At 49.4% G+C, this 25,798-nt stretch overlaps 1 protein-coding gene across 7 annotated transcripts in view; it reads right to left on the reverse strand.

The window, feature by feature from the left end:
• Nucleotides 1-5,843, reverse strand: part of nup54 (nucleoporin 54) — a 23,140-nt gene extending 17,297 nt beyond the window's left edge. For 2 of the 7 annotated variants that reach the window (XM_041898809.1, XM_041898808.1), the window contains exon 1: nucleotides 5,749-5,837. In XM_041898809.1, the coding sequence (XP_041754743.1) occupies nucleotides 5,749-5,788 (40 nt within the window). In that variant the 5' untranslated portion in view covers nucleotides 5,789-5,837. Of the gene's footprint in view, nucleotides 1-2,085; nucleotides 2,971-5,748 lie in introns of those variants that run through there. The other 5 variants (XM_041898817.1, XM_041898811.1, XM_041898812.1 and 2 more) reach the window with 4 other exon arrangements.
• Nucleotides 5,844-25,798: the final 19,955 nt, after the last annotated feature.

A 25,798-nucleotide genomic window follows, 5' to 3' on the forward strand; every position in this document is an offset into this window, starting at 1 on the left:
TACTACATAGAGCCATGACTACATGGAACTCTATTCCACATTAAGTAACTGATGCAAGCAGTAAAAATAGATCTAAAAAAAATACAAATATACATTTTTAACAGCGAGGACTGTGAAGCAACACAAACATAGGCAGAGACACATGCATACACACGATAACATACGCACTATACACACGCATAGACATGGATTTTGTATTGTAGATATGTGGTAGTGGTGGAGTAGGGGACTGAGGGCACAGTGTGTTGTGAAATCTGTGAATGTATTGTAATGTTTAAAAGAAATTATAACTGCCTTAATTTTGCTGGACCCCAGGAAGTGTGGGGATCCTTCATAAATACAAATGATTGAGATATGAAGATATAAATTAAATGAAACTTTTACAAAAATGTGCATATGAAAACCATATCTGGCACGCAGATCGGTAGAAATGGTAAGGTAAATTGGCATCTGTATTAATGGCACCTGTTTGAACTTATCAGTATAAAAGACACCTGTCCACAACCTCAAACAGTCACACTCCAAACTCCACTATGGCCAAGACCAAAGAGCTGTCAAAGGACACCAGAAACAAAATTGTAGACCTGCACCAGGCTGGGAAGACTGAATCTGCAATAGGTAAGCAGCTTGGTTTGAAGAAATCAACTGTGGGAGCAATTATTAGGAAATGGAAGACATACAAGACCACTGATAATCTCCCTCGATCTGGGGCTCCACGCAAGATCTCACCCCGTGGGGTCAAAATGATCACAAGAACGGTGAGCAAAAATCCCAGAACCACACAGGGGGACCTAGTGAATGACCTGCAGAGAGCTGGGACCAAAGTAACAAAGCCTACCATCAGTAACACACTACGCCGCCAGGGTCTCAAATCCTGCAGTGCCAGACGTGTCCCCCTGCTTAAGCCAGTACATGTCCAGGCCTGTCTGAAGTTTGCTAGAGTGCATTTGGATGATCCAGAAGAGGATTGGGAGAATGTCATATGGTCAGATGAAACCAAAATAGAACTTTTTGGTAAAAACTCAACTCGTCGTGTTTGGAGGACAAAGAATGCTGAGTTGCATCCAAAGAACACCATACCGACTGTGAAGCATGGGGGTGGAAACATCATGCTTTGGGGCTGTTTTTCTGCAAAGGGACCAGGACGACTGATCCGTGTAAAGGAAAGAATGAATGGGGCCATGTATCGTGAGATTTTGAGTGAAAACCTCCTTCCATAAGCAAGGGCATTGAAGATGAAACGTGGCTGGGTCTTTCAGCATGACAATGATCCCAAACACACCACCCGGGCAACGAAGGAGTGGCTTCGTAAGAAGCATTTCAAGGTCCTGGAGTGGCCTAGCCAGTCTCCAGATCTCAACCCCATAGAAAATCTTTGGAGGGAGTTGAAAGTCCGTGTTGCCCAGCGACAGCCCCAAAACATCACTGCTCTAGAGGAGATCTGCATGGAGGAATGGGCCAAAATACCAGCAACAGTGTGTGAAAACCTTGTGAAGACTTACAGAAAACATTTCACCTGTGTCATTGCCAACAAAGGGTATATAACAAAGTATTGAAAAACTTTTGTTATTGACCAAATACTTATTTTCCACCATAATTTGCAAATAAATTCATAAAAAATCCTACAATGTGATTTTCTGGATTTATTTTCCTCATTTTGTCTGTCATAGTTGACGTGTACCTATGATGAAAATTACAGGCCTCTCTCATCTTTTTAAGTGGGAGAACTTGCACAATTAGTGGCTGACTAAATACTTTTTCCCCCCACTGTAGGGTGTGTCTGTATTTGGAAGAATACACGTTTAAAAATTTAGAGCAATCGAACAGACGACTTTCGGTCACCAATTTAAAAAAATTGTCGGGTGACAGACCTAAATGTTTCACTGTCAATAGTCACTATTAATCCATTACACATAATGAATGGACATTAAACAGTAAATACAGCTATTAATGTAATTTCATACTAACCAATCCATTTATTGTTAACTGAGGATTAAACTACAGCCACAAGACTTTGTAGATATCAACATGTATGCATTCTCTTCGTAACAATCAGCAACATGCATTTCCAGATGAAGCACATACACATCAGTCGGGAGCATTGAAACAAGTTCCTCCTGTTGGCACTTAGATTTGCCCATTACAGCAAGGTGAACTTCCGTCATCTTCGACGGTGGCCTAAATGGCTGTGGACGTTCCTCCTTTCATCATCCTACCATCTCCACAAGTGTGTGCACTGCAAAATAGAATGAAGTTATCGTTAGAACACGAAAATAACAAGTTCAACATCACAAGAAGTATCAGGAATCCACAGAAAATTAGCTAGATGACGAGGAGCCTTGGAGGTGAGACGGACCACTGGCGTGACCTTAATACAGCAGGATAAAACAGTCATAACTGCCTCTTTAATTTCCTAAATGAATAACAGTAACGATACCCCAAAACGAACTGAGCAAAATATTACTGACCTCTGGCATCACACACAGCAACAATACGGTTAGTCATATGCTGATACTAACGCTTCTCTCCCCATGTCTGACAGAAAAAAATACTGCCGTATCGTCTTCCTCAAATAGATGTCCTGCGAAGCGTTGTTGATCAGGTCTATCATGTTCTTCTGTATCTGTTTTGTTTGGACCGAGTAGGGGTAGCTGTACATTGAGGCCTTTCCCGGTTGCCCATCTCTAATTCATAAGGTCTTTGGATGGCCCCCAGCGCATCACTTTCCTTAAACCTGTACGACAAGTCCAAAAGCCACTGTAGCAATAAAACAGCGGATGGTGCAGTCTTGCCTGGCAAATGTAGACACCATCATCTGCTGAGTGCGCGCGTCCGTATGGATGTGGTGCATGTCGACAAGCTTGTTCTCCTGTATGCAATTATTATCGATCCAAGCCCCATCTCCCAGTTCTTTCATCAGCTTGCCGTAAACTCTGGTTACAGATGTGATAGTCATGCACACATGAAATAAATATTTTCAAAAAAGAATTAATCTACAGCGTTGTAAACATATTAAAATAAAAGTATAGTGACTAACACTATTTAGACATATTTACTGTAAGTCGCTTTGGATAAAAGTGTCTGCTAAATGGCATATTATTATTATTACACTTATTGATTGATTGAGATATGAATGTTTGGCCTGTGGAATTAGGAAATGAAACCAACGTCATGCAATACCAAATTTGTGTGCATGGAATCTATACTCATAAAACTGCTTTTTCTTGAATACTATTGTACTGCAAAGAGACGTATGGCATTACCGGTTGGGTAGTTCAGTGATCATTTCCACAGATTCTCATCATATGCAGTCTGTGTAGTGTAATACATCTGAAACTAGTTATTCTGTTGCTATCAACAGCAACACTGGTGCAGTCAGGATGCAGAGAATGTGTGGAACCTAGCTGTATACTTCTCCGAATGTTGATCCCCTTTAAATGTAGACGAGAAGAAAATGTGTTAAGTCTGTTTCTAAGCCTATGTAGTTTAAATCACTATTGTTTGAATCCCGCTCACTCTTGAAGTTACTGGGAGTGTGTGATTTGCACACTCAGAGGGCCCCTAACATTATTCAGTTTGACAAGTGCAAGAAATTTGAAGTGGCGAGTTTACAACCCCCTACTGTACACTCTGGTCAGGAGGAATCACACAGAGTTTGAAAGGGCTGAGTGAGGGTTTGCTCTAGCAAAATTGTTTTGTGAATAGAATAAATAATTGTAATCATTGCATACATACCATGTGATCATACAATGGACTTCATGCATTGCTAAAATACATTATCTCCTTTATAGATTTAAACCAGTACCACCATGTCAGCAGGAACATGCTTTCTGGGGACATGTAGACAAGAGTGACCTCTCCATCAAGGATATCTGGAGGAAAATAATAGTATGAGAGAGTCCTGTAATATAAATTGTTTGTGTTTAACATCTTAATATGTATTTATTTTATACAACATACTTTGGTTTCCGTTGTCAGTGCTTTCAAGGGAATTACGACAATCACAAAATGTTTTTTCCCTGGATGAAGACGTAATTGCATGAGTTAATCAGATATTAAAATCAATACAAATGTATTAGACATGCATTATTATATAAAAACAAAACTAAATCCAACTAAATCTGCTACTACATTGGCATTAAAAATAGTATTTAAACTGTACTCTACTTTATTAGTAGACGGTGTAATACATGTTTTAAATAGATGTAGGTTAACACTAAATGAATTGGTATTTTATATTCCTGACATTAAGGAATTCTCAAAAGTGATTCAGTTTACCTTGTCCATCAAATCTCCAAACAGTCCAAAGCAGGCACGTTTGCCAAATCCTGTACGGAGAACAGCAAAGACATTTCTCCCTAATGCGAGGGTCTTTAATGCTCTCCTCTGCCCTTCTTTAAGTGGATGTTTCGCAAGGCCGTCTAATATGGTGTCTATGTCCTCCATGGTTTTTCGTTAAGTGATGGAAAAACACTAGCCTCTAAATTGTACTGGCCTATGACATCATTGAATGAAAAACACTTTTTTTTAGGGACAGTGTGTCTGTGTCGCATGCCTTCAAGCAGTCGACCATCGGTGGCAGAACTGAGACCGTTCTACGGGGTCTCTCTTTTTGCAGCCACTAGATGTAGAAGAGTGTTTCCGGTGGAAAATGTGAATACTAATCGTAGGAATGGAACACCCTGGATATAAAACGTGTTTTTAACGCTTATTTGACAGCGAGGGACACAATCAACCCGACGATGGGTAAGTAGTGTTCCTAGAGATGATGGAAATGCCTCTGACGTAAAATAAAATAAAAAATGTGAATCCAAATAGTTTACAGCTAGGGATCTTTCTGCAACTAGCCATCTGTAACATTAAAAGTCAAAATTGTTAATATAAATGGTAATTTAAATGTCTAGTTGCGGGACGAGGCTAAATTTATGCGTGCCATTGGAGAAAGTCCTGCAAACCCCAGCACATGACAAAATCAACATACAAAACCAAAGATATTGATCTGTTTTAAGCAATTGATAGTGTCATTGTGTTGACTAAAGACGTTCATACTAACATCACCAATCCGAGGTAAAAAGGACGTGTAATTCCCCCTAATTCAATGAGGTCAAAACGTCAGTTTGTGTAATGTAGTAACACATAATCTCAACATCATGGAAAGTAGCGTAATATAGATATGGTAAAATAATTCAATATCTTAATTTAGGGTAATAGTAAATGAAGCAAACTCAGATTTTTTTAAATCACATAGCTATATTCTTCACTCGTTTTTAGAGATTAAATAAGTATCCTAAACACAATTTAACCAGGCGCTCTAGACTAAAGCGTCTGTGCAGAAGGCTGAATGTTTGACGTCCCTACACTAGCTTCGTCCGCAACATAAGGGATTCAACAGAATGTTGCTGACGACTAGGTAGCTAGTGTAGTTAGCTTTGCTAGTTAGCTATATTTGAAAACTTACAACTGGCAGTTTAAATAGCAAGCTATCTGACTTAAATCGATTATTCTCCATTTATGTGAGAATAGTTAATACAACCTGACTAGATAACTAGTGTATGAACATTCTAGTTAGCTAGCTGGCTAGACCTGCAGTCCAGGCCGCCTTTTTTTTAATTTTGTGGTTTCGTTAGCTGTAGCGCACGTAAATTAAATGAAATCATATCCATCGGTCCAGCGCAATCTCCGCTAATGATAGTAAAATAAAGTGTTTTCTAATAAATTCGATATTACTAGATGGAAATATCTCCTTACTTGCGGGGTTGGTGGCAGCGCCGCCAAAGTTGAACGCCATGATTCCTCCTGTTCACAGCAAATTGGGTCCGTGCAGAAAGTGTCGTTTAATTGTATAGTTCCGTGAATTAAATTCTTCTTCTGTGGGTTTTATGGCGGACTACATCCAAAAATTGTATTGCCGCCACCAACTGGACGGTTTGAAACCTTTTTTTAATACTTTTTTTTTAAATAAATAAATCCATCCTTAATAGTGATTCTAACAATCCACCCTAATAAAAATAGTAAATTGCCAAAACAAACAAAACTCCCACTTCTTCCTTCTTTTAGTTCTCCATATCTCCCTTCTCAGGCTCTAGGACCTGAGATAGTGGTACGGCTTTTGCTAATATTCCATGTAACTCCTTTGCTGTGAAATCTTTCAGCCCCAGGAACCGCTCCGCCTGAATCACAATGATTTCAATCTTCCTAGATCTTTTCTCCACCTTGGCAGTACCATTTATCACCATTGCGATAAAGGCCACAAAGTCCACCTATTTAACCTTTAAAATGTCAGGATCCTCTTGGTGTAAGACAACCCCTGCAGACTGCAGTGAAGGCCTATCCACTACCATGGACTCTTCTGGCGCAACATTCAAACCCTCAACCCTTTTCACAACTTCTGCATATGAAATGCTCTGTACAACCCTGACTTTGGCCACCTCATTCTCCTTTACCCTTGTGGGGCATTCAGAAGATGTGGCTTCATGATTCCCACCGCAATTACATGTCACATTTTCTTCACTTTTATAAAACATAATATGATCTTTTCCACATCTTGTACATCTCGGCTTCTCCCTTCTGCAAACACTTTCTACATGACCAAAAGCTTTACAATGTTCACACTGCATTGTTCTTGGGATAAATGGCCTCCTGTAACTCAGTTGGTAGAGCATGGCGCTTGCAACGCCAGGGTTGTGGGTTCGATTCCCACGGGGGGCCAGTATGGAAAATGTATGCACTCACTAACTGTGAGTCGCTCTGGATAAGAGCGTCTGCTAAATGACTAAAATGTAAATGTAATAAATGCTCTAACTCTGTAGTTAATATACCCTAACCGCACTTCATTAGGGAGAGACTCCATTTCAAAGAACAGAACTCTTCACTTTTACCCCATTCCTCTGACGTGCTTCAATCACTCCAGGAATCTCTTCCAAATCAACTTCCCACAAAACGCTAGATATAACCCCCTTAAGCGGTGCCCTGTTCCGAAGCGACACACACAACACTTCAAACTTATCAAATCGATTAAGACACAATACACGTTCCTTCAAAAAAAAAAAAAAAATTATGTTCCGCAGAATCACAAAAGATCAAAACAAGCCCGCCTTTTGTGATCCTCACATCCTTCACTTTACCCAGCACTCTCTCCACCAGTTTGGATAACTCAAATGGTTTCTTCAAGATTGGTACTCTGCTCAGCTGCTCCTTATTAACAAACCGTACTCCTACTAGATACGAAGGGTCATTCTCATCACTGTACCCTACTTTGCTCCGTTTTCCATTCTTTTTAACAATACTCCAATTCTCCTTGATTCTACCACCATTGTATTCAGATTCCACTTCATCATCCGCTTCCGCCATCTTCCGTGAAGCTGTCAAAAAGAAAACTCCTCCATGCACCCTAACACCCCAAATTAAATTATTCTTCTTCTTCTTCTTTGATGAGGTTTAACGGCGGTTGGCATCCAATAAATGTTGCATTACCGCAACCTACTAGACTGGAGTATAACTCCCTTATACTTTGGTTGAAAAAAATATAATAAATACCCTACCATCTCACACTACACTCACACAAAAAAACAACACTATACTCCACTATTTAAATCTATTTAGTCCTACTTCAGGCCAACAGCCAGAAAGGATGTGACACCACCACTTAACACACCCTGTGTCACGAGTTGCTAAGCCAGAACCCAGAAGCAGACCAGGACAAGGTAAGTTGAAACGAAGGTGAGTGTTTATTACAAATTCAAGAGTGATGCTGAATAATCCAGGGAACAGAGCGGGCGGCGTTGATTAGTTGTTGGGGGTGCAGTGGTTGATCCCATCCTGGGTCGGCAGCCGCCGACCACCAGGCAGAGGTTGGATGAAGGTTCCGGACGGGTGACTGCAGATGGAACAAAACGGGGGTAAGTAAGCAACAAACCAACAAGGTGCAAAAACAACAAAACTAACGCTAGGCTCTAAGACTGATACTCTGGTAAACCTACTGTTCATGGCTAACGATCCGGCAGGGAATGGATGTTAGGCCAGAGCCTAAGAAGGGTGATGATCAGGACCAGGTGTGCAGATTGCTGATGGGATGCAGGTGCGGAAATCAAGAGAGCTCCCCGGAGCGTTCCCGAACCCTCGGGAAACTGGAGATCACGAACAGAAAAACTAGTCCACAGACAGGACCCGACTCAGACTGCCGGGATCGTTACAGTACCCCCTCCGGCCAAACGCCACCGGGCGGACTCCCCGGAGCGCCAGGATGGAGGCGGTAGAAGTCACGGATGAGGTCAGCATCTAGGATCTGTCGCCGCGGAATCCAACTCCTCTCTTCAGGACCATACCCCTCCCAGTCCACGAGATACTGGAAACCCCGGCCCCGCCGTCTGGAATCCATGATGCGTCGCACCGTGTAGGCAGGACCACCTCCGATCATCCGAGGAGGAGGAGGGGGAGGCGGAGGAGGCAACAGAGGACTGAGGAAAACAGGCTTGAGGCAGGAGACATGAAAGGTGGGATGGACTCTGAGCGTCCTCGGTAGTTTGAGTCGAACTGCCACTGGATTGATCACCTTCTCCACCACAAACGGACCAATGAACTTCGGTAACAACTTCCTAGACTCAGTCCGTAACGGAAGATCCCGTGTGGCCAACCAAACCCTATCTCCGATGGTATAGGTGGGAGCGGGGATCCGGCGACGATTCGCCTGGAGCTGATACCGGTCCGAAACTCTAAGGAGTGCCTTTCTGGCCCGATGCCAGGTCCGGTGGCAACGACGAATATGGGCCTGAACAGAAGGCACTGAGAGCTCCTTCTCCTGAGAAGGGAACAGGGGAGGTTGGTAGCCATACAGGCACTGGAAGGGAGACATCCCAGTGGCAGATGTAGGGAGAGTATTGTGGGCATACTCAACCCAAGGCAACTGAGAGACCCAGGAGGTGGGGTTGGAAGAGACCAGGCAGCGTAGCGTGGATTCCATCTTCTGGTTGGCTCTCTCCGCCTGACCATTGGATTGGGGGTGAAAACCAGATGTGAGACTGACTGTAGCTCCAATGGCCAAACAGAAGGACTTCCAGACAGCAGAGGTAAACTGAGGGCCACGGTCGGAAACGATATCACTGGGCAAACCGTGGACCCTGAAAACCTCCCTAACCAGGATCTCGGACGTCTCGAGGCAGAGGGAAGCTTGGCAATTGGCACAAAGTGGGCGAACTTGCTGAATCTGTCCACGATAGTCAGAACGACCGTGTTCCCCTCAGAAGCGGGCAACCCAGTGACGAAGTCCAGGGCCAGATGCGACCATGGTCGCCGGGGAATAGGAAGGGGGTGAAGTAGTCCAGAGCTGGGCCGATTGGTACTCTTATTCTGCGCACACACTGGACAGGCAGCAACAAAACCCCGAGTATCCTCGGCCATGGCAGGCCACCAAAAAGCGTCTGCGAAGAAACGCCATTGTCCGAGCCACGCCAGGGTGACAAGCCATCTTGCTGGCGTGGGACCATTTGAGGACAGCAGGACGAACCGACTCAGGCACAAACAACCGACCGGGTGGACCGTTACCGGGACCGGGCTGAGTCCGAAGGGCCGCCAGCACCTCCTCCTCAATCCTCCACATAACTGCTCCCACGACGCAGTTCCGGGGGAGAATTGTCTCGGTCTTGGACCCACTCTCCTCCGTCTTGGAGAACATCCGGGACAAGGCGTCCACCTTGCCGTTCTTAGATCCAGGTCGGAACGTCAGGGAAAACTTGAATCGTCCGAAAAACAACGCCCACCTGGCCTGACGGGAGTTGAGACGTTTAGCCGATTGCACGTAAGCAAGATTCTTGTGGTCAGTCCAGACAATAAACGGTTGCTCCGCCCCCTCCAACCAGTGGCGCCACTCCTCCAAGGCAAGTTTCACCGCGAGAAGCTCCCGGTTACCCACATCGTAATTCCTCTCCGCAGGCGAAAGGCGACGAGAGTAGTAGGCGCAGGGATGGAGTTTACTGTCCGTGGAGCATCGCTGCGACAGGATGGCGCCAACTCCCACATCAGACGCGTCCACTTCAACGACGAACTGACGGGCCGTGTCCGGTTGAGAGAGAATCGGTGCGTTGGTGAATCGCCTCTTCAAATCCAGAAACGCTCGATCCGCCTCCGGATTCCACTTGAAGGTCCTGATACTGGAAGTCAAGGCAGTTAACGGAGCGGCCACACGGCTGTAATCCCGGATGAATCTGCGGTAGAAATTCGCAAACCCCAAAAATCTCTGGAGCTGCAATCTCGTACCGGGCTGGGCCCATTCCAGAACCGCTCTAACCTTCTCCTGGTCCATCCTAATCTCTCCCCTGGAGATGATGTACCCGAGAAAGGATGTCGTGTGGGCGTGAAACTCGCACTTCTCGGCCTTCACGAACAGGCGATTCTCCAACAATCGCTGCAGAACCTGCCGGACATGCTGGACGTGGTCGGAAGGTTCCTTCGAGAAGATCAGAATGTCATCCAGGTAAACAAACACAAAGAGACCGATCATATCTCTCAGGACGTCGTTCACCATACTCTGGAATACCGCTGGAGCATTGGTCAGTCCAAACGGCATCACCTGATACTCGAAGTGACCCATCGGTGTATTGAAACCCGTCAACCACTCGTCCCCCTCTCTGATCCGGACCATGTGATACGCATTGCGTAGGTCTAGCTTGGTGAACACCGTAGCACCCTGTAAGGAGTCGAAGGCAGAACTCATCAAGGGCAGGGGATACTTGTTCTTGACCGTGATGTCATTCAACCCCCGATAATCAATACACGGTCGAAGAGAGCCATCCTTCTTACCCACAAAGAAGAATCCTGCCCCCAGGGGTGATGACGAGGGACGAACGAGACCAGCAGCTAGGGACTCCTTGATGTAGGTCTCCAAAGCCTCACGTTCAGGTCGGGAGATACTGTATAACCTTCCCTTGGGGTAGACAGCTCCAGGGAACAGGTTGATGGCACAATCATATGGTCGGTGGGGAGGGAGTGACAGAGCCTTCTGCTTACTGAAAACTTCCCCAAATCGTGATATGTCTCGGGAACCAGGGACAAATCTGGGGGGTTTAGCCTCAATCACCTGACTGGGAACCGAATGGGGGCAGGCGGTCTTGAGACAGTTAGCATGACAATCAAGGCTCCAACTCGTTACCTTGCCCGTCACCCAATCGAACGTGGGATTGTGTTCCTTCAGCCAGGGGTATCCAAGGACCAGAGGAACATGGGAAGACGGCAGAATGAAGAATGAAATCATCTCAGAATGATTCCCCGACAACCGCATCTTAACCGGTTCAGTCCTCATCGTGATACGTGCCAGACTACTGCCGTCCAGAGTGGTAGCTTCAATGGCTTCCGGCAATTGCTCCTTGGAAAGCCCCAGCTGTTCCACCAACTCGGCATCTAGAAAGCTTCCATCGGCACCTGAATCGATAAAAGCGTTAATCGCTAAGCTCTGATTCCTGTTCATAAGGGTAGCCGGGAAACGGGGTCTGACAGAGGTATTGAGAGGTCGAAACTGGCTCGCTAAAAGTCCTCCCAACTTTAGCGAGCCGCGCAGTTTGACGACCCGACTGGAACCTGAGAAGCTGATCGGTTGGACGGAACCCATTGCTTCTCCCTCCTTCGCTCTCGGACTCGATTATCCACCCGAATGGACAAGGCTACCAAGCTGTCCAGGTCACCAGGCTCCGGATAGGAGATCAACTCATCCTTGAGCTGCTCCGACAGACCCTGGTAAAAGGCCGCTTGCAGAGCCTCCTCATTCCACCCACTCTCCACAGCCAACGTCTTGAACTCGATCACGAAGTCGGCCACGCTGCGAGTTCCTTGGCGAAGCGAAAACAGGCGCCTAGCTGCGTCCCTCCCTCGGACGGAATGGTCGAAGAGCTTCCTCATCTCGGCCGTGAACCCCTGGTATGAAGCCATGCAGGGATCCTGTCGTTCCCAAACGGCTGAAGCCCACTCCAGCGCTCGACCACGCAGCAACTCAATCACAAAGGCTATCCTAGCCTTGTCTGTGGCATAAGAGTAGGGCTGTAGATCGAACACTAATCCACACTGCATCAGGAAGGAACGGCATCTTCCCAGCTCCCCCCTCATATTTATCCGGCGTCGGAACCTTGGGCTCACGGAAGGACACAGCTTCAGAAGCGGCAGGCGAGATGGGTGAAACCGGTAGTGGATCCTCCACCGGACACTTGCGTTGGTTCTGGACCTCCGTCAGACCGGTAGAAAGGTTCCGAACTGACAACGCGATCTCCTGTAGTACCGTGCTATGATGGCCCAACATCTTCTCCTGCTGGGTAATGGCATGGCGAACAGAGTCCAGGTCCGCTGGGTTCATTACTGGCCGGATCGTTCTGTCACGAGTTGCTAAGCCAGAACCCAGAAGCAGACCAGGACAAGGTAAGTTGAAACGAAGGTGAGTGTTTATTACAAATTCAAGAGTGATGCTGAATAATCCAGGGAACAGAGCGGGCGGCGTTGATTAGTTGTTGGGGGTGCAGTGGTTGATCCCATCCTGGGTCGGCAGCCGCCGACCACCAGGCAGAGGTTGGATGAAGGTTCCGGACGGGTGACTGCAGATGGAACAAAACGGGGGTAAGTAAGCAACAAACCAACAAGGTGCAAAAACAACAAAACTAACGCTAGGCTCTAAGACTGATACTCTGGTAAACCTACTGTTCATGGCTAACGATCCGGCAGGGAATGGATGTTAGGCCAGAGCCTAAGAAGGGTGATGATCAGGACCAGGTGTGCAGATTGCTGATGGGATGCAGGTGCGGAAATCAAGAGAGCTCCCCGGAGCGTTCCCGAACCCTCGGGAAACTGGAGATCACGAACAGAAAAACTAGTCCACAGACAGGACCCGACTCAGACTGCCGGGATCGTTACACCCTGTAACTCTTCTGACGTCAAGTCTCACACACCCAAATACCTCTCTGCAGCTGCCACCACAACCTACATTTTCTGTGACTTACGTTCCATCCCTGCAGTACAGTTGATAAACATTGCTATTAATGCAAAAAATCCAATCTTACTGAAACATATATCACTTGTTGGTTTATCCCTCTGTACTGGTACAGATCTACTTCACTGCCTCAGCATATGACAACTTCTGCACTACTCTAACCCTGGAGACCTCAACCTGCCTCTCTAGCATGGGACATTTCTGATCCCCAGCCCCATGGGCACCCCTACAATTAACACATACCACTACTTTCCCCAATGCTACACATTCCTTTGTCTCATGCCCTTCTGCACACTTCTCACACCTAGGAACCTCCCTCCTACACACATAATGTATTTGGCAATAAAAGCTCGTACAAGATAACTTATATATCCTAACATCATATTGTCGGGCAAAGACTCAACATCGAAACTCAAAAGAACAGACAACAACTCTTCTGTTTCACCACTCACGCCAACCTGTTTGCGTCGCACTAAACGACGAGCATCACAAACACCGGGAATCTTCCCCTTCAGTTGGTCAGCGTTTACATTTACCGCTACCCCAGTAATCACTCCTTTCAATGGCGCCCTTTTCTTGAGAGCAAAATAATTCACATCTCTTGCCCCCATTCGTTCAACGCGGAGCGCCTGCTCCTTCTGACCAGCAGAAACACAAACAATTACCACAAGACCACTTCTGGTTACTCTCACCGCACCCAACTCTGTTTTCACCCACCCTGAAACCACAAATGGATCAGCCAAAAGGCAACTCTCGGCCTCCGAGAACTTCACCACATCTACCACCTCAGATACTTCACCCTCATTCACTTCCATTTCTCCCCCTGTCTTCGGCTCACTCTGCTTACACTTTCTACCATTCTTCTTTAACAAACCATCTCCCTTTTTTCCGCCATTTTTAACCGACTCAAGCTCACCCTCTTCCTCCCTCTCTCTCTTAGACCTCCTCTGCCTCTCTTTTTCCCTCCATTCCTCCTCCGTATTCCAAGTACACGTCTCCTTATGATAATACTGCACTTCTTCTGACGTACATCTGTCACGGATTCAGCCGAGGCTGCTCCTCCTCCTTGCTCGGGCAGGCTTCAGCGTTCATCGTCCCCGGGGTACTAGCTGCTGCCGATCGATGTTTCGGTGTTTGTCTAGTTTAGTCTTTATTGTTTACACCTGTTCCCCATTATGTTTGATTGTATTCCCTATATTTACCCCTGTCTCTCATTTGGAATTTGTGTGTTATTGTTCATTGTTACGTGTGTCGTTGGTGAGCGGGTTAGTTCCTCCCTGTGTGGAGGTTTTCTGTGTTCTTTACATCGTTTAGTAAAGCACGTTTCTTAGAGTTCTGTGTCCTGCGCCTGACTTCTTCCACCGCATTAAACTGACATTCGTGACAGAATAACACACCACGACATGGCGTCAGCAGGAGCGGCGGTGCCAACGGGATCACTGGAGGAGCGCGTTTTACAACAGGCGGCCATGATCCAGGATCTTGGCACCGCCATGGAAGGGGTGATGAACACTTTGAGGCGATGGGAAAGAGGAGGTTTGCCCACACCTCCTCCAACGATACCACCACCATCAGCCATACCCATCGTTTCACCTCTGGAGTCCAGTGGGATTCGGCTCTCGCTCCCGAGGGCTTATGATGGCACGGCGGCCGGGTGTCAGGGTTTCCTGCTCCAAGTGGAACTCTACCTGGCAACCATCCACCCGGCGCCCTCGGGATACGAGAGCGTGTCCGCCCTCATCTCCTGTCTGTCCGGCAAGGCACTGGAGTGGGCCAACGCCGAGTGGGGGGGAATAGATGCCGCTACAGTAAACTATGCGGAGTTCACCCGCCACTTCAGGGCGGTGTTCGATCATCCCCCAGAGGGGAAGGCGGCGGGTGAGCATCTGTTCCACCTCAGACAGGGGAAGAGGAGCGCGCAGGAGTTCGCACTGGACTTCCGGACTCTGGCTGCCAATGCGGGATGGAATGAGAAGGCCCTCATCGACCACTACAGGTGCAGCCTAAGGGAGGATGTTCGTCGAGAGTTGGCCTGCAGGGACACCAACCTAAGTTTCGATCAGCTGGTGGACATGTTGATTCCAGAGTTGGGGCCGTCCATTCCATCCCCCAGCACTTCCGAGTCGAGCCCTATGGAGCTCGGGGGTGCTGGTGCTAGGGAGACTAAGAGAGAGACCAGGAGAGAGGCCGTCCCCTGCACCAACTGTGGCAGCAGAGGACACACTGCGGTTCGGTGCTGGGGAGGGTCTCCTAGGAATCGAGGCAGTAGGCAATGCACTGATGAGTCATTCCAGGTGAGTAAGCACCCAACTCACCCAGAGCTTTCTGTTGTACATATGTGTATTAAAGTTGTGTTTCCCGAGGTTTCTTCTCACTCCCAGCATAAGGCGCTAGTAGATTCAGGCGCAGCTGGGAATTTTATCGATCGCCGGTTCACATATAAGTTAGGGATCCCTATTGTACCAGTTGATGTGCCCTTCCCCATCCATACCTTTAGATAGCCGCCCTTTGGGGTTGGGATTGATTAGGGAGGTCACAGCACCACTTAAGATGAAGACGCAGAAGGGCTATGAGGAGATTATACAGTTGTATTTGATTGACTCTCCTGCGTTTCCCGTGGTGTTGGGGCTTCCCTGGTTAACATCTCATGACCCCAACATTTCATGGCAACAGAGGGCTCTCAAGGGATGGTCTGATCGGTGTGTAGGTGTTTCCGTAGGGGCAACGACGGTGGAAAGTCCGAACCAAATTCCCACAATGCACATTCCTCCTGAGTATGCCGATTTGGCACTCGCCTTCTGTAAAAAGAAGGCGACTCAATTACCACCTCATCGACAGGGGGATTGTGCGATAGACCTCCAGGTAGGCGCTGCGCTTCCTCGTAGTCATGTGTATCCTCTGTCTCAGGAGGAGACGGCAGCTATGGAGACATACGTCACCGAATCTCTGAGACAGGGATACATACGGCCGTCCACTTCCCCTGCGTCCTCAAGTTTCTTTTTTGTGAAGAAGAAGGATGGGGGTATTGATTACCGTGGTCTCAATCAGATTACAATTAAATACAGCTATCCTCTCCCTCTGATTGCTAGTATGACGGAGTCATTACACGGGCGCGATTCTTCACAAAACTGGATCTCAGGAGCGCTTACAACCTGGTGCGCATTAGGGAAGGAGATGAGTGGAAGACAGCATTCAGTACCACCTCGGGTCACTATGAGTACCTCGTCATGCCATACGGCTTAATGAATGCTCCTTCAGTCTTCCAATCATTTGTGGACGAGATTTTCCGGGATTTGCATGGACAGGGTGTAGTGGTGTATATTGATGACATTCTAATATACTCCGCTACACGAACCGAGCATGTGTCCCTGGTACGTCGGGTGCTGGGTAGACTGTTGGAGCATGACCTGTATGTGAAGGCGGAGAAATGTCTGTTTTTCCAGGAGTCCATCTCCTTCCTGGGACATCGGTTTTCCGCGTCAGGGGTGGAGATGGAGATTGACCGCGTTTCAGCCGTGCGTAATTGGCAGACTCCCACTACGGTGAAGGAGGTGCAGCGGTTTTTGGGTTTTGCCAATTACTACCGGAGGTTTATCCGGGGTTTTGGACAGGTAGCAGCTCCCATCACCTCCCTGCTAAAGGGGGGCCCGGTGCATTTGCAGTGGTCGGCTGAGGCGGACAGGGCGTTTAGACATCTGAAGGACCTGTTCACCTCGGTTCCGGTGCTGGCACATCCGGATCCCTCTTTGGCGTTCCAAGTTGAGGTGGATGCGTCCGAGGCGGAGATCGGTGCTATACTGTCTCAGCGCTCGGGCACGCCTCCAAAACTCTGCCCCTGTGCTTTCTATTCTAAGAAGCTCAGTCCGGCGGAACGCAATTATGACGTGGGGGACAGGGAGCTGCTAGCAGTGGTTCAAGCCCTGAAGGTGTGGAGACATTGGCTTGAGGGGGCTAAACACCATTTTCTCATTCTGACTGACCATCGTAACCTGGAGTACATCCGGGCAGTGAGGAGACTGAACCCTCGTCAGGCTAGGTGGGCCATGTTTCTTGCCCGGTTTGTATTTAACCTCACTTATATACCAGGGTCACAGAATGCTAAGGCAGACGCCCTGTCCCGACGATATGACACAGAGGAGAGGTCCATTGAGCCCACTCCCATACTTCCGGAGTCTTGTCTAGTGGCACCGGTGGTGTGGGAGGTCGATGCGGAAATCGAGCGGGCGTTACGTGCCGACCCTACTCCCCCAGAGTGTCCAGAGGGGCGGAGGTACGTGCCGCTCGAGGTCCATGATCGACTGATATATTGGGCTCACATATCACCCTCCTCTGGTCATCCTGGTATTGGTCGGACGGTGCACTGCCTTAGCGGGAAGTACTGGTGGCCCACCTTAGCTAGGGACGTGAGGGTTTACGTTTCTTCCTGCTCGGTGTGCACCCAGTGTAAGGCGCCTAGACACCTGCCCAGAGGGAAGTTACAACCTCTACCCGTTCCACAACGGCCGTGGTCTCACCTATCGGTGGATTTTGTCACGGACCTTCCCCCCTCCCAGGGGAATACCACGATCTTGGTCGTTGTGGATCGGTTTTCTAAGGCCTGCCGTCTAATTCCTATGCCAGGTCTTCCTACAGCCCTACAAACGGCCGACGCCCTGTTTACTCACGTTTTCCGGCACTACGGGGTGCCTGAGGACATAGTGTCTGATCGGGGTCCGCAGTTCACCTCTAGAGTTTGGAGGGCGTTTATGGAACATTTGGGGGTCTCGATTAGCCTTACCTCAGGTTTTCACCCTGAGAGTAATGGGCAGGTGGAGAGAGTAAACCAGGATGTGGGTAGGTTTTTGAGGTCCTATTGCCAGGACCGGCAGGAGGAGTGGTCGGGGTATATCCCCTGGGCAGAGATAGCCCAAAACTCACTCCACCACTCCTCTACTAATCTTACGCCTTTTCAGTGTGTGTTGGGTTATCAGCCGGTCCTGGCACCCTGGCATCAGAGCCAGATCGAAGCTCCTGCGGTGGATGAGTGGTTTCGGCGCTCGGAGGAAACATGGAACGCTGCGCATGTCCATCTGCAGCGGGCTATCAGACGGCAAAAGGCGAGCGCCGATCGCCACCGCAGTGAGGGTCCGGTTTATGCACCGTGAGATCGGGTCTGGCTCTCGACCCGAAACCTGCCCCTTCGCCTGCCCTGCCGGAAGCTGGGTCGGCGGTTTGTGGTGCCATTTAAAGTCCTGAGGAGATTGAACGAGGTGTGTTATAGGTTACAACTGCCCATTAATTACAGCATTAACCCCTCGTTCCATGTGTCTCTCCTCAGGCCGGTGGTAGCTGGTCCACTCCAGGAGAATGAGATACGAGAGGCTCCTCTGCCCCCACTAGACATCGAGGGGGCTCCGGCGTACTCAGTCCGTTCCATCGTGGATTCGAGGCGTCGGATGGGGGTCTGCAGTATCTCGTGGAGTGGGAGGGGTACGGTCCGGAGGAACGGTGCTGGGTCCCTAGGAGGGACATCCTAGATCCCTCCCTGTTGAGGGATTTCCACCGGAGTCATCCGACTCGCCCTGCTCCGCGTCCTCCTGGCCGTCCCCGAGGCCGTGGTCAGCGCACGGCTGGAGCCGCGCGTCAAGGGGGGGGGGTACTGTCACGGATTCAGCCGAGGCTGCTCCTCCTCCTTGCTCGGGCAGGCTTCGGCGTTCGTCGTCCCCGGAGTACTAGCTGCTGCCGCTCGATGTTTCGGTGTTTGTCTAGTTTAGTCTTTATTGTTTACAGCTGTTCCCCATTATGTTTGATTGTATTCCCTATATTTACCCCTGTCTCTCATTTGGAATTTGTGTGTTATTGTTTATTGTTACGTGTGTCGTTGGTGAGCGGGTTAGTTCCTCCCTGTGTGGAGGTTTTCTGTGTTCTTTACTTCGTTTAGTAAAGTACGTTTCTTAGAGTTCTGTGTCCTGCGCCTGACTTCTTCCACCGCATTACACTGACATTCGTGACAACATCTTGTGCTTGCCTTCTCAAGGGACGCCATTTAACCAGCTGTCACAATCTCCCCTGTGAATTAAATGTTCAGTTTAGATAGTTTTAACATCTAGTTTTTATCAGACATCAATTCAATGCTATAATTTCAATATTTGAAATTGAACATCTAGATTGCATCATCATAAAACATAGGCTACACTATCTCTTGGTCAATTAAAAAGCCACATCTTCTACACCTCACCTGGGGTGTATTCATTAGTGGTCATGTCTAGAAGGGATACAGCTTTTGTTTTGCATTTTAGCTAACCCTACCCCTTACCTTAACTTAATTATCCTAACCTGCTACGTTAATTATCCTAACCTGCTGCGTAAGTTCTCCTAACCTGCTATGAAAAGTAAATGCTGTATGCCATCTAGACAACGTTAATTTGTCAGATTCTGTTGCAAATCATTTGGTCTGTTGCTAAATGTTTTGCAATGGATACCGTTTACCATTTAATGTAGAAACCAAACAGAAGCAAACAGAGCAAACGGAACGAGATGGGGAGGAACCTACCTGAATTTGTCCAATATAAACTAATTTTCGTTGCAGAATGTTTTCTGTTTGGAATAAACGTTTTCCGTTGCAAAATGTTTTGCAACAAACGAAACGTTTTGAATGTCACGGTTTCGGCCGAGGCTGCTCCTCCTCCTGGTTCGGGCAGGCTTCAGCGGTCGTCGTCCCCGGAGTACTAGCTGCCACCGATCTATGTTTCATGTTCGTTTGGTTTTGTCTTGATGTTGTACACCTGTGTCTTGTTAGTCCTCGTTAGTGTCCTATTTAGTTCTCGTTGGTTGTGTGTGTCTTTGTGTGTGATTGCTCTGCTGTTTCGTGTTGGAGCTACTATTTTCCCTCCAGTGTTTTGGAGAGGTTATTTTGCACATGTTAGTGCGCCGTTTGTTTTGTTGCCTGTGTGCGCCGTGTATTCGCCTTCGGGCTTCTTGTGCTTATGTCTTTTGTGAATATTGCACTAAAGCCTTTGGACTGAGCCTCTGCGTCCTGCGCCTGATTCATACACCACACCCACCTTCAGCACCCGTTGACAGAATCACACACCTTAATGGAATCAGCAGGATCGGCAGTGACGCCTGTGTCGCTCGAGGAGCATATCCGTGGGCAATATGGCCAGATAAGACAACTGGAGACCGCTCTACAGGACGTAATCAACACCTTGCACCGATGGGAGGCCAGCAGGGTACCCACACCTCCACCTACCCTGCCCACCCCATTGGCCGGTCCACCAGTCCCAGGTTCGGAACCCAGGGGGATTCGGCTCTCGCTCCCGAGGGCGTATGACGGAACAGCTGCCGGGTGTCAGGGGTTCCTCCTGCAGGTGGAGCTCTACCTGGCCACTGTACACCCGGTGCCCTCGGGACACGAGAGCGTTTCCGCCCTCATCTCCTGTCTCACGGGCAAGGCGTTGGAGTGGGCTAACGCCGAGTGGAGGAAGATGGACGCCCACACCATCTCCTACGCCGAGTTCTCCCGTCGCTTCAAGGCCGTGTTCGACCATCCACCTGAGGGCAAAGCGGCGGGGGAGCGTCTAGTCCACCTGAGACAGGGGAGGAGGAGCGCACAGGCGTTTGCTTTAGAGTTCCGGACTCTAGCGGCGGACGCAGGGTGGAATGAACGGGCACTCATCGACCATTTTCGATGTAGCCTACGGGAGGACGTTCAACGTGAGTTGGCCTGCAGGGATACCCATCTTACCTTCGACCAGTTGGTCGATATGTCCATCCGTCTGGACACCCTGCTGGCCACCCGTGGACGTCCCGAGGGGGGTCCTTCCATTCCGCCCTCCGGGACCTCCGAGCCGAGCCCTATGGAGCTCGGGGGTGCCGGCGCTAGAGAAAGGAGGAGGAGGAGCCCGAGGGCCTGCGGCCAGGTGCTGGGGAGGGTTCTCCGGGGGAGAAGACAACAGGCCACGCACTGGGGGGTCCTCCCAGGTGAGTAGACGTCCCACTTACCCAGAGCTTTCTGTTGCGCACTTTTGTATACCTGTTTGTTTTCCACAGGTTGCACCTCATTCCCAGCATAAGGCGCTAGTAGATTCAGGCGCAGCTGGGAATTTTGTTGATCGGAAGTTTTGTTTAGATTTAGGGATCCCTCTCCTACCTGTTGAAAACCCTTTTCCCGTTCATGCCTTAGATAGCCGCCCGTTGGGGTCGGGGCTGATTAGGGGAGATCACAGCGCCACTTAGGATGTGTGCGCAGGGGGTCATGAAGAGACTATACAGCTGTATCTGATCGACTCTCCTGCGTACCCGGTGGTGCTGGGAATTCCCTGGTTAAGCACCCATAACCCTGCTATTTCGTGGCAACAGAGGGCTCTCGATGGGTGGTCTGCTCAGTGCGAGGGGTGATGTCTGGGTGTTTCCGTGGGGGCGACTTCGGTGGAAAGTCCAAACCAAGTGCCCGCACTGCACATTCCGCCTGAATATGGGGGATTTAGCTCTCGTGTTTAGTAAAACTAGGGCGACACAGTTGCCTCCTCATAGACAGGGGGATTGTGCGATTGATCTCCAGGCAGGAGCAGCGCTCCCACGGAGCCATGTGTATCCTTTGTCTCAAGAGGAGAGAAAAGCTATGGAGACTTACATAGCCGAATCTTTGAGACAGGGATACATTCGGCCCTCCACTTCTCCCGCCTCCTCGAGCTTCTTTTTTGTGAAGAAGGAAGATGGAGGGTTGCGCCCGTGCATTGATTACCGTGGTCTCAATCAGATTACTGTGAAATACAGTTATCCACTCCCTCTGATTGCGACCATGACGGAGTCATTGCATGGAGCGCGGTTTTTCACAAAATTGGATCTCAGGAGCGCGTATAACTTGGTGCGCATAAGGGAGGGCGACGAATGGAAGACAGCGTTTAGTACCACGTCGGGTTTTCGAGTATCTGGTCATGCCATATGGGTTGATGAATGCTCCATCAGTCTTCCAATCCTTCGTAGATGACATTTTCCGGGATATGCAGGGACAAGGGGTGGTCGTGTACATTGATGATATTCTGGTGTACTCGTCTACCCGAGCCGAGCATGTAACCCTGGTGCGTGAGGCTGTTGGAGCACGACCTATATGTCAAGGCAGAGAAATGTCTGTTTTTCCAGGAGTCGGTCTCCTTTTTGGGTTATCGGTTGTCCGCGTCGGGGGTGAGAATGGAGGTGGATCGTGTGTCCGCTGTGCGTAATTGGCAAACCCTAACTACTGTAAAGGAGGTGCAGCAGTTCTTGGGCTTTGCGAATTACTACCGGAGGTTTATCCGGGGTTTTGGACAGGTGGCAGCTCCCATCACGTCCCTTCTGAAGGGGGGTCCGGTGCGCCTGCAGTGGTCAGCTGATGCGGACAGGGCCTTTGGGAGACTGAAGGACCTGTTTACGTCGGCTCGGTGCTGGCGCATCCGGATCCCGCATTACCCTTTCAGGTTGAGGTGGACGCGTCTGAGGCAGGTATAGGGCCGTTCTCTCTCAACGGTCTGGCACGCCACCTAATCTCCGCCCCTGTGCTTTTTATTCTAAAAAGCTCAGCCCGGCGGAGCGTAACTATGACGTTGGGGACAGGGAGCTGTTAGCTGTAGTTCAAGCCCTTAAGGTGTGGAGGCATTGGCTTGAGGGGGCTCAACACCCTTTCCTCATTTTGACTGACCATCGGAACCTGGAGTACATCCGGGCAGCGAGGAGACTGAACCCTCGCCAGGCTCGATGGAGTATGTTTCTCACCAGGTTCGTATTTAAAATCACGTACATCCCTGGGTCCCAGAATGGTAAGGCAGATGCGCTGTCCCGGCGGTATGACACGGAGGAGAGGTCCGTTGAGCCTACTCCCATACTACCGGAGTCTTGCCTTGTGGCACCGGTGGTATGGGAGGTCGATGCCGAAATCGAGCCCTCCACAGTGTCCTGAGGGTCGGAGGTACGTCCCGCTCGAGATTCGGGATCGACTCATTTACTGGGCTCACACGTCCCCCTCCTCTGGACATCCGGGTATTGGCCGGACAGTGCATTGCCTTAGCACTAAATACTGGTGGCCTACTTTGGCTAGGGATGTGAGGGTTTATGTCTCCTCCTGCTCGGTGTGCGCCCAGTGTAAGGCGCCCCGACATCTGCCCAGGGGTAAGTTACAACCCCTGCCCGTTCCACAACGACCATGGTCCCACCTCTCGGTGGATTTTGTGACAGACCATCCCCTCTCTCAGGGGAATACCACCATCCTGGTCGTTGTGGACCGGTTCTCTAAGGCCTGTCGTCTTCTCCCTATGTCGGGTCTTCCTACTGCCCTACAGACCGCTGAGGCCCTATTTACCCACGTCTTCCGGCATTACGGGGTGCCCGAGGATATAGTGTCTGATCGAGGCCCCCAGTTTACCTCCCGTGTTTGGAGAGCGTTCATGGAGCGTTTGGGGGTCTCGGTTAGCCTTACCTCAGGGTACCACCCGGAGAGTAACGGGCAGGTAGAACGTGTCAACCAGGATGTGGGTAGGTTTCTGAGGTCGTATTGCCAGGACCGGCCTGAGGAGTGGTCAAGGTACCTCCCCTGGGCCGAGATGGCCCAGAACTCTCTCTGCCACTCCTCTACCAACCTAACCCCCTTCCAATGTGTATTAGGTTACCAGCCGGTTCTGGCACCGTGGCAGCAGAGCCAGATCGAGGCCCCTGCGGTGGATGATTGGATGAGGCGCTCGGAAGAGACGTGGAACGCTGCCCACGTCCACCTGCAGCGGGCCGTCCTTCGTCACAAGGCGAGCGCCGATCTCCACCGCAGTGAGGGGCCGGTGTACGCACCCGGAGATCGAGTCTGGCTCTCTACCAGAAACCTACCCCTCCGCCTGCCCTGCCGGAAGCTGGGTCGGCGGTTTGTGGGGGCCCTTTAAAGTCCTGAGAAGATTGAACGAGGTGTGTTATAGGTTACATCTACCTGTTGAGTATAAGAATATTAACCCCTCGTTCCATGTGTCTCTTCTCAGGCCAGTGGTAGCTGGTCCACTCCAGGACAATGAGATAGGAGAGACTCCTCCGCCCCACTGGACATCGAGGGGGCTCCGGCGTACACCGTTCGGTCCATCTTGGACTCCAGACGCCGGATGGGGGGTCTCCAGTATCTCGTGGAGTGGGAGGGGTACGGCCCGGAGGAGCGGTGCTGGGTGCCGCGGAGGGACATCCTAGACCCATCTCTCCTGTCGGAGTTCCACCGGGACCATCCCGCGCGCCCTGCTCCGCGTCCTCCTGGTCGTCCCCGAGGCCGGGGTCGGCGCAAGGCTGGAGCCGCGCGTCAAGGGGGGGGGGTACTTTCACGGTTTCGGCCGAGGCTGCTCCTCCTCCTGTTCGGGCAGGCTTCGGCGGTCGTCGTCCCCGGAGTACTAGCTGCCACTGATCTATGTTTCATGTTCGTTTGGTTTTGTCTTGATGTTGTACACCTGTGTCTTGTTAGTCCTCGTTAGTGTCCTATTTAGTTCTCGTTGGTTGTGTGTGTCTTTGTGTGTGATTGCTCTGCTGTTTCGTGTTGGAGCTACTATTTTCCCTCCAGTGTTTTGGAGAGGTTATTTTGCACATGTTAGTGCGCCGTTTGTTTTGTTGCCTGTGTGCGCCGTGTATTCGCCTTCGGGCTTCTTGTGCTTATGTCTTTTGTGAATATTGCACTAAAGCCTTTGGACTGAGCCTCTGCGTCCTGCGCCTGATTCATACACCACACCCACCTTCAGCACCCGTTGACATTGAAACTGAATCTATCTAATGAATACACCCCTGATGCCGTATACATTGGACCCATGAGGCAGATATACCATTGTTAGGTGGCGGCATGCACCTATAACGTGTGTTTGCGGAGCGCCATAATACTATAGAAGAAGGAGAAGAAGAAGATTTGTCATTGTGTTCAAAGGTGAGTAAGCCAGTGTTGGGTGAAGGAGACTGAGGTGGCGAGAATAAGGGCTGTCCTGCATGTCTCCTATCTGGAGGCAGTGAGAAGAGTGGAAGGAGCGAGTTGTGTTAAAGATGCAATGGTAATTGCGATTGCACCAGTGAATGGTTATCGGCAATCAAGGGATCCTGATATATTACATGTGAAAAAGGTGGACTTTGTTGCATTTATTGCAATAGTCATAAACTGCACGGCACAAACAAAGAACAAATCAGAGAAAATTGGAATCATTGTGAGTGCAGCAGGCCGCGTTTTGGGACTCAATGAGTTTACAGCCGAGGCATTGCAAGAAATCCTGTCAAAGGATGCTTTGCCCTCACAGGCCCCTGAGCCTGTGTAGGTATGTGACTTGAATTGGAATGTGACTGAAGGAGTGGGATGTTTTTGTATTTCTTATGTCGTTTTTTCCCCTCCTTTCCTACAATGTACAGGGACGGCTTGTTCAATAGGGCGATATGGGCGACGCACTGCCAAACGGGAAAAGGAAGGGATTTTTTTTCTAATCAATTATATCACGGCAACAGCAGTTATCAGTGTTCACGTCTGATCTGCCAGCCACTAAATGTCAAATCAGGCTAAAGTCGTGCTTCAAATGGCCCCGCCCGTTTTTGGGGCGATTTCAGTCAAGTTGAAAATCGCCCAGAAGTCTCTCATAGCCTGTCATGTAAAATCTATTTTTTTCACATTTCAAAGCTTTCAATACATTCTCTATGGGTGTCTGTGGGCTTGCACTTACGCGCTTTCGTCATACGTGACGTAACGTTGAACGTAACTAAGACAATGGCGGCTATCAGCGTCTATGTTGCGACCTGCAGTGCGGCGTTATTTTATGTTTTTAATTTGTAGACTTAGTTTACAAACATTCTGCCAACCATGGATTTCCAGTGGTTGGTTTTGGACTGATCTTG

The sequence above is a fragment of the Coregonus clupeaformis genome, chromosome 15 (genome assembly GCF_020615455.1).
Source record: "Coregonus clupeaformis isolate EN_2021a chromosome 15, ASM2061545v1, whole genome shotgun sequence".
Classification (NCBI taxonomy): Eukaryota; Metazoa; Chordata; class Actinopteri; order Salmoniformes; family Salmonidae; genus Coregonus; species Coregonus clupeaformis.